This window comes from Etheostoma spectabile, chromosome 8, assembly GCF_008692095.1.
Source record: "Etheostoma spectabile isolate EspeVRDwgs_2016 chromosome 8, UIUC_Espe_1.0, whole genome shotgun sequence".
Classification (NCBI taxonomy): domain Eukaryota; kingdom Metazoa; phylum Chordata; class Actinopteri; order Perciformes; family Percidae; genus Etheostoma; species Etheostoma spectabile.
This window is the reverse complement of record NC_045740.1, coordinates 1482732-1491373: the sequence shown is the minus strand read 5'-3', so window position 1 is coordinate 1491373 and position 8642 is coordinate 1482732. Positions and strand designations below refer to the sequence as shown.

Here is an 8642-nt window from a genome sequence, read left to right as displayed (position 1 = left end):
TGTTTGTTATAGACAATCCATGACTAGCACAGAAGTCCAACAACAGACAACCAGTCTGATTTAGATCAGGGAGGCCGTTCCTCCCACTCACACCTCTCTACATATCACCATTATTGCCCATGTGTGCATTGAAGTCCCCCAGCAGAACAATGGAGTCCCCCACTGGAGCCTCATACAGGACTCCATTCAAGGTCTCCAAGAAGGCCAAATACTCCAAACTCTTGTTTGGTGCATATGCACAAACAACATTCAGAGTCCTCCCATCACCCGCAGGCGTAGGGAGGCAAACCCCTTGTCCACCGGGGTAAACTCCAACGCAGTGGTGCTCAGCCGGGGACTTGTGAGTATCCCCACACTGAGCTCCTTCCACTACAGAGAGGTGACATTCCACGTCCTCAGAGCCAGCTTCTGCAGCCCGGGTCTGGTCCGTAGAGGCCCCTGACCTGTACTGCCACCCATCTGGCAGCACACCCGACCCCAGCGGTTCCTCCCACAGGTGGTGGGCCCAGGGGATGGAGAGAAGGGTGCAACGTCACTTGCCACGGGGGGGCGCCCACCAGGCGCTCGCTGACAAGCCCTCCGTCTGCGCCTGGCTCCAGACGGGGGCCCCAAGCTTCTTCCGGGCAGGGTCACTCCCTCTCTGCCTTGCTCACTTATAGGGTTTTTGTACCATTCTTTGTCTGGCCCCTCACCTGAGACCACTTTGCCATGGGAGACTCTACCAGGAGCACAAAGCTCCAGAGAACACATAGGGACACACAAACTTCTCCACCACGATAAGGTGATGGTTCCCAGAAAGGTGTTAACAATCTTTGCCGATAAAAATGTATCTGTTTAGCCACAGTGTTTCCCCTGTAATTAGTCACATTCTGTGTGTAGTGGTAGCTGACTAGTTAGCAAGCCAGCAAGCTACACGGTCTGTGTCATTGAATAAAATGAGTTTGAACATGGTTGGAAACAATTGGGATAATGTAAGTACACAAGTAAAAATATAACATGGGTACAGTAATTGTTAGACATTTTAATGCAGAATTATTGCATATAATATATTTAATGAAATCCAGAATGGACCCCATTAACGTAGTGAGCAGATCCCAGTGGGAACTTAGGCAATGTCTTATGTAAGAAAGAGGTGAGAACCCTACATACGATTTTTTTATAAAGCAGAGAAATGAGGACAAAGGAGTCAGGGATAAGGGAAAACTTTGACAAAGGTGGCAGGATGGATGTTTGAGATATCTTTCAGACGGCCGGTACAAAGGAAAATCTTCACTTGTCACATTAAGGCCCCCATAGGGTTTGTTTAGGCACTATATTACCAGTAAATGTTATTATGGCATTTCAAACATTGCTTACAAAGTTGCCATTGTCACCGCCATTTCTCCTTTATAATACTTTTTACATAGAAGAAAGACAGCTGCACAGAACTGATTGTATTATCTGTGGACAATGTAGGATAAAAGGGTAAACTATGTGTTTGCTTGTCCAGTGTTTATTGGACAATGTGGAATCAATTAGACAGGTATAAAAGAGTAAACACAAGTCTACCGGCTTTAAAATGTAAAGTCTGGAAAAAAACTTTTTGTTTTATGTGACTGTGTTGTGTTGTTTGGTTGTAATAAATGTACAAAAGTCTCCCTATGAAACAGTAATGACACTGAGCTGACTATCTTGCTGAAATAAAATGAATTGAATTGAACTGAGGTGTGATGGGATTAAATATGACATGGCCAGTTAGGTGGAAGAAGTCTATTACTAAGATTAGGAAAATATCTGCATCACTCTTCGACTGAAAATGGCACATTTATAAAATAAAAGCACATACCGGTACCATAGGAAAGTAGGGAGAGTAGGGGAAATAGGCTACTCTATCACAAGTGTGCATTCAAAAACTTACTCAAGTAAAAGCACAAGGTAGCTTACATAAGATATACTTAAAAGTACTCATAATGCAGAAAACAATGCCCCCTGTGAGAGTATTGCAAAAGTAGCCTATCGTACAAGTACCTCAACATTTTAAAGGTCCTCACTTTACTTTGTTACTTTATTGCAAGTCTATCCCTCTTATCAGAGTCTTTAGCTGCAGCACCATCCCTCTGGAACACCCTGCAAATATCCGAAATGCTACATCCCTAGACAAAAAAACTCCTAGAACACACAGCCTACAACCTTCTTTGGCTTAGACACAGTAAATTACAGTAATTATATAAAGGGTCCTTGGGTTTCATAAAAAGCGCTATATAAATAAAAGTTATTATTATTATTACTACTATTATAAGAACATTAAGAAAAGTTTTTTTCCCTGTCAGTTAGGCTAATGTCGTGTCATGCAGCTCATTCATGCGTCAACTGACTTTAACTGCTTCTATGTCCTTTCATTGTGGACCAGATCTGAGTCCTTACCTGCTCATGTTGACTGTGCTTAACTCCTTCAGGTCCAAGGTTTGTCACGCTGCGCTCTGGTGATCTGCTGGTATCGATAATCCACGGAGACATAGACCTCTTCAAGCCCTGAAGTGTTGGGAAACGCTGCAGCGTTGTCAAAATATGACAACTATCCTTTCGGTTTGTATTTATATCTGAGGGCGGGTTGGAGGGAAGTTTATCTGCGCAGCATCACACAGACCTGTACAAGCCAGGCAAGTACGTGGCGGTATGTTGTGATGCTTCATTTTTTTTTGACATGATTGGAGACTGTACTGCATGCCCCTTGGCAAAAATAACTCCGTGATATTAACACATAAATGTCTACTGTTTATCAAGAGGCTACACTGCTCATGTTTTCCTGTAAATCTATAGTAATGCTGTACTTCTTTCCTTATCTTTCGGATGCAGTGTCACTGTATTGATTAAACCTTTCTAAATTTGTCCGGGTTACACTTTATACAAATGATTTAAAAAAAATAAATAATAATAATAATAATACCAATAATATCACCAAAACAAAAAACAAATAATAAGTTTCCTCTCAAACAAAATAAATCTAATTATTAATTACCCAGTATAATACCGGCGGGACTTTAACGAGTTAAATATGCTGTATTCCTGAATGATTTTCCATAATTCTAAAGGATTATTTTGTAAACAAATAAATAAAAAAACTGACAAGAGATGCTGGCTTTAGAATATGTAAGAAAAACAATAAAACTTTGCCTCTTTGGATGAAGCTCAATTTCTAGTTGCGAGTCCTTGACAGGATACAGTCTGTTAGAGAGGCCAAGTAAATCCCTGGTGTTTGTAACCATAGAGCATGTAACCACTGGCTTTAGGCTAAGGTGTAGTCAGTGACGTCAGAAACAGAGAAAGAAGATCAAGGGAGAAATGAAACGTTGCTCCCTCTAGTGATATAAATATGTCTTTGATTAAATGTTTTGTTGTAGTTCACTTTTTGAGATGCTGCCAACTTGATTATTATACAAAGTCCTACAACACAATATTCTTTAAAAACCCACATCAGTTAATATGTATTTTTTACACGTCTTTAATACAAATTGTTTTTTTTTCTAAATATAATGTATGCATATGTAATGTTCATCATAAAAACGTATAACTAACGGCAGCCTTTATGTCTTGTGCATCTCACAGCTGAAGATCCCTGTTGGTGCCTTTCTTCTTTTAGTCTAGCAGGCCACAAGGGGTCAGCCACTCACTGGATTTGGAAGTGCAATTCAAGTGAATAAGAGTCAAGTGCACACAGTATATAATCTATGCTATGTAGACATGCAGTATATAATCTATGCTATGTAGACATTCGCTCCACATAGCAGAAACACAATACTAAAATCATAAGGAATCTTAGATTCCGGGCGTCTTGTGCAAGCTCACCATTGGCACCAAAGCTGCTATAATAAACTGACTTCATGTTTCTCATCCTGTAATTTCCGAGAAAGAGAAAGGTGAAAATGATATAGGTCTCATTTTCTCTGAAGTTTACAAAACAATTTAACTGGTTGTGGAACAGTTTGTACTTAAACAAATTTTGGCCTAACAAATAAAGCTCTGAAAATACTCTGAAGATAGAGGCAGTGAAGCATATTGTTTGTGTTACCAGTGTTGTAATGAAGGCATGTTTTTGATGTCTCCGACTAAACATGCCTTTGGAATGGGAACCAGTTTAACAACTATTAACACTCACCCATGATTACATTTATTTAAATCCACTAAGATCTTCTGCTTCTAGTCACCTCCTGTGTGTTTTTATTGACAAATCCTTGTACAACATGCATCTAATAAAAAAACAGATCCTCTATGAAATAGATAACTTTCTTTTGTATAACAGCCAAGTCATTTAACCAGTTTCTAATAAAAATGGCGACGTGGGAAAATGTCAGTAGTGACCCTATGGTAGTGACAGAAGATCCCAAAGGCAACTTATGTTAGAAATTGATAGCCAAGAAGAGCTATTGTTGGACTAGTTCAGACACAAAATTAGAGTGTAAAGTTCTCGGTGTTCCCAGTTTCTTCAGCCAGATGACAATTAGCATCCGTTTATGTGGCATGTAACTTGGCAGCACCTACCTATGGTCATATAAATAATGAATAATCCCCTGTTGTATCAGCATGTCTAAATGGCAACTTTTTAGAAAAAGGTCAAAAAGCAGAGTTTACTACAGTTGTGAGATAGGATTAAAATCTCAGGTAAGGCCAGTCAACGTGCATTTGAGTGGACACATGCCTGTATGCAAATGCATGGGTTTGCCTGCAAATGTATGTTTGTTTCCAATTTTAGCATTGTTATTCTAAGATTGCCATAAAATGTTCTTGGACCCCTTTAGTATAAATTGTTACATTTTTAGGGACCCCTAGACCTTTGCTATAGTGTCACACCTAGGTAAACACTTTTTTTTAAATATATATATGAAATGTCAAAATCTAATATATAGACGATATTTACTAAGCACATAAACTTCTAAAGATGACAAATATTTTATTACCTAAGTGGCTTTGTCACTTGTCAGGTCGCCATTTTAAGTAAAAATCTGTTCTTATTGACTTGCTAAATAAAATTAAACCCTTTCCACATTGGATACTACATGAGCTTTCCTCTTGCACCATCTTGTGTGCAGTGTCAGCTTTGCACACAAGATACAGTATTTTGATCACAATAGGCTCAAAGACAATCAGCAGTTTATCCAGTGTGTTGAAAAGCGAAGTGATTTATACCAACAAGAAGCTGGATATCATAATGCTGGTTGTTGTTTTTGGGACATTTCAAAATGCCGTCTGAAATTAGCTTCTTTATAGATTCAGTCACGTTCAAATAAGAACCAAGCGTGAAACTGTCTAAGTCAGAAAGATGTTTGAGGTCAAATTAATTAGGATTTAGACACAAGATGAGGTTAAGGAAAACATTTTTACAAACATTTTAAAATGTCATAAAATAATACATTAAAATGGAGTTTATATATAAGTAAACAGCTTAACCAAAATTGACCAAAGGTGAACTAACTGCCTATTTAATGTGATTGAACTCCATGACTGAGTCTGGTTTCCAGTCACCAGTAGGGATGGCTGTTTTAGCCAAGGTTAAAGAGTAAGGAGAGTTTGTAGAACCTGACTTCCACCATGCCGAGTGTAATAGTCCCTCCTGCATGTACAGTGTTCCTCTAGCTTCCCCAGGCCTCAGAGCAACAGCTCCCCAGAAAGAGCAGTGAGAAGTGAGCGCCCCCTCCCTCTGCAGTGCCAGCTCCTAGCCTGTAATTCTCCGCGGCTCAGACATCTGTATGCATTTCTCTCCGACCACAGGAGGAAAATAGAAATTTGGAAGCTAGAGGCTGTGATTTGGGTGCGTATAAATAAAGTTGCGAGAACAGGAGAGGCAGCTAATATGATAGGAGTCCAGAGGGTGGGAGGTCTGGAGGAGCGGGACACCCAAGTCATCAAAGCAAGAGACGAGGAGCAGGGGGACAAATCGGGCCTCTGATGGTTTTCTGTAGGACATTCAGATTTAGGCTCTGTATTGTCAAGGGCATCAAAGCGGGTGTATTTCACATACTTTATACAAGTACAAGCATGATTATCTGCCATCACATCTTCCTTGATATGCATGCACCATTTTTACGGGAATATGCTAGTTCCACTATTTAATAAATATACAAGCATTTCTGTCCAATTATAGCATTACTTCAAATGAAAACTTATTTTCTTGTCTGATGCATGATTTTAAACATATGTCTGGTGCTATATCTTAAACACACAGTATTTCTATGGGCATGTCATATGTGGGGTCTTTGGAAGTCTGATCCTAAAGGTGGAACCAAGCAGAAATGCATGTACATTGGGTCAGGCTACAAACTAACCATCAAGCAAAGGCCTAACATAAAATGGCAAGTCATCTGCAAGAACTCCTCAGACTGAGAGCAGATTGAGTGGAAATGACCCATCTCATCCCATTGCAGGCCTCTTCATTGCTGCTGACTCCTCTGTAGTGGTCTGCCTGGGCGGCCCTGCCTTACAACCAAGGGCACACTTAAACTGTTTCCTAAAATGGGATGCTCTGTATATAGTATGTAGAGCAGCAGGCTCACAGCTGGGATGAAAACAACCATGCCTAGCCTGTTCCCTCAGACCCGCCCCAGAATCAGACCTATGAAGCCCAAAATGATCACTTGAAAATTGGGTGTAGATTCAGCTGTGCAACCGCAACAGCCATTAGAACAGAAATCTCTTCATCCCGGTGTTCATTAAGAGGGGATCTGAAAATTACCTGGAAATTGTTAGTTGATGTTTTTAATAAAGTAAGAAAAGCATAATGTGAAAAAGAAAATAAAAGACTTATTTGTTTTTCAATGCAATACTGACTTACAGTATCTGGTTTATTTAGCTCACTCGCAGGAGGTTAGCAACAACATGATGTAAAATTAAAATACTGCACACAATAAAATACTAATAAAAACACTAAATGACCAAACATATGTATTTCGTAACAGTAAGAATATGTGAAGAAAAAGAAAAAAAAAACTGCTGAAAGAAGAAAAATACATGACTATCTATGGGAGGTGAATGTTGATTGTCCTTTGTCAAGTGGCTTCTCATTATCGTGACATTCAGACTTTGGCTCCACAGCACTCTGTTCTTATACCCTTTCTACCCTGACGAGAGATCATTTCAGCTGTCATCAAAATTTCTACTCAGCATAAATACAATAAATAACAACAAAAAGGATCCAGAGGAGCCGCTTGCTTAATCTCTCATCCATTCTCCAGTCTGTTTGTTCCCCTCGTCTCCATTTCAGGCTGTTCAGTCTTTGATCAACTTAACCTTTCTGCTGGGCGGATCTGGGAGACTGCCATGTGAAGGCTGAACTCCCTCTAATACTGACATGACAACGAGGGATGCACCAATACTAATCTCCCACAGCGCTCACAATACTAATTCTGATTAAGTGTTGACACACAAGTATCAAACCGTTGTGCTGACTGAACATAAACTTTTATCATTAGTTTTATGTCAATGGTCCAAAAGTATTATGTTTCATCAATTTTTTTTATGTGTAACTCTTAGATAGTAGTTGAATGTCCTGTTTTAGCCTTCAATTTTTAATACCAGCATTAGTACTGGTGTACCACAGAGAGGACATTCCTGTAATACACAAACCAAGGCTTGCAATTCTTCCTCACCAGTAAAAATCATTTTAGTGCTGAGCAGATTTTAGCCCAGCACAGGTCCTGATTTCCATGGAGATTACCTTTATTGCTTGGCTTAGACTGGCTAATATCCTCAAGAGCTATTATGTCAGCTAACCCTCCTCTGCTGCATCCTATCAAATACCCTCTCCCGGTTAAATGGGGTGACTTTGTGTGATTTTTGTTTGTTTTTATTTCCCTCTCCCTTTGCCTCCATTTACCAACTGAACAATTTCATGAAGTTTTGGAAGCCGTCCTCTCCGAAGAAGTCAAAGGAGCCCTCGGACGTGCCCAGGTGGATTAGCAGGAGGACGAGCAGGACGACGGCCAGAAGTGGAATCAGCAGGTTCCAGCCGGCTGCCAGGATGTTGTACCACTTGGCCTTGTCTGAGCACTCTTGGGCCAGCTGCAGGTTGCCCTGAGTCTTCTGGTCCCTGGCCTACACAGGGACAGGGACACACACACACTAGATGTAACCACTGCAGTCAGTATTAACTAATACAGAAATGAAGAATCAATGTTTCATAATAGCTTCAAGATGGTTAAATACAATAAAGCTTTGACTCTTCTTCTTTCTAGAGACAATTTATGTACATGGAGAACAAAAATGCTTGTGTCTACACCCATGTATGCTGTAAATAGTCCAAGGAGGAGGGCAAAGGAGCATGATATAATGTTCAGTTGTCTCTTTTTTACAACCAGTTCATCACAGCTTGTCCCATAATTCACAGTTTTTAGAGCGCAGATTCAAGGTTGAGCAAGGGTGGAGTGATAGGACATCCTTGAGCTGCTTGTTAGTGTATCCTTATATTTTGGAACGGACCAGGCTGAGTCTTTCCCTAGCACTCTAATTTCCCATGAGTACTTGCCCATTAGAAGGATGCCAATTACACCATTTTTAACTCCCTAGACGAGCAGCCAGTCACCGTCTTTAATTTGGGTGGTGAGCCAATACTAGGCCTGTGATTCAGGCACACAGATGAAAGATTCAAAAAATAATAATGCCTCAAATAAAAA

At 40.1% G+C, this 8642-nt stretch overlaps 2 protein-coding genes across 3 annotated transcripts in view; both read right to left on the bottom strand.

Moving 5' to 3' along the window:
• LOC116694222 (uncharacterized oxidoreductase YjmC) overlaps positions 1–2666 on the bottom strand; it is a 14795-nt gene extending 12129 nt beyond the window's left edge. The window contains exon 1 of the mRNA XM_032523818.1: positions 2404–2666. Coding sequence (XP_032379709.1) covers positions 2404–2411 — 8 coding nt within the window. The 5' untranslated portion in view covers positions 2412–2666. The remainder of the gene's footprint in view (positions 1–2403) is intronic.
• Positions 2667–6933: 4267 nt separating this feature from the next.
• LOC116694223 (interferon-induced transmembrane protein 5) overlaps positions 6934–8642 on the bottom strand; it is a 5919-nt gene continuing 4210 nt past the window's right edge. For both annotated transcript variants that reach the window (XM_032523820.1, XM_032523819.1), the window contains one exon: positions 6934–8064. In XM_032523820.1, the coding sequence (XP_032379711.1) occupies positions 7843–8064 (222 nt within the window). In that variant the 3' untranslated portion in view covers positions 6934–7842. The remainder of the gene's footprint in view (positions 8065–8642) is intronic.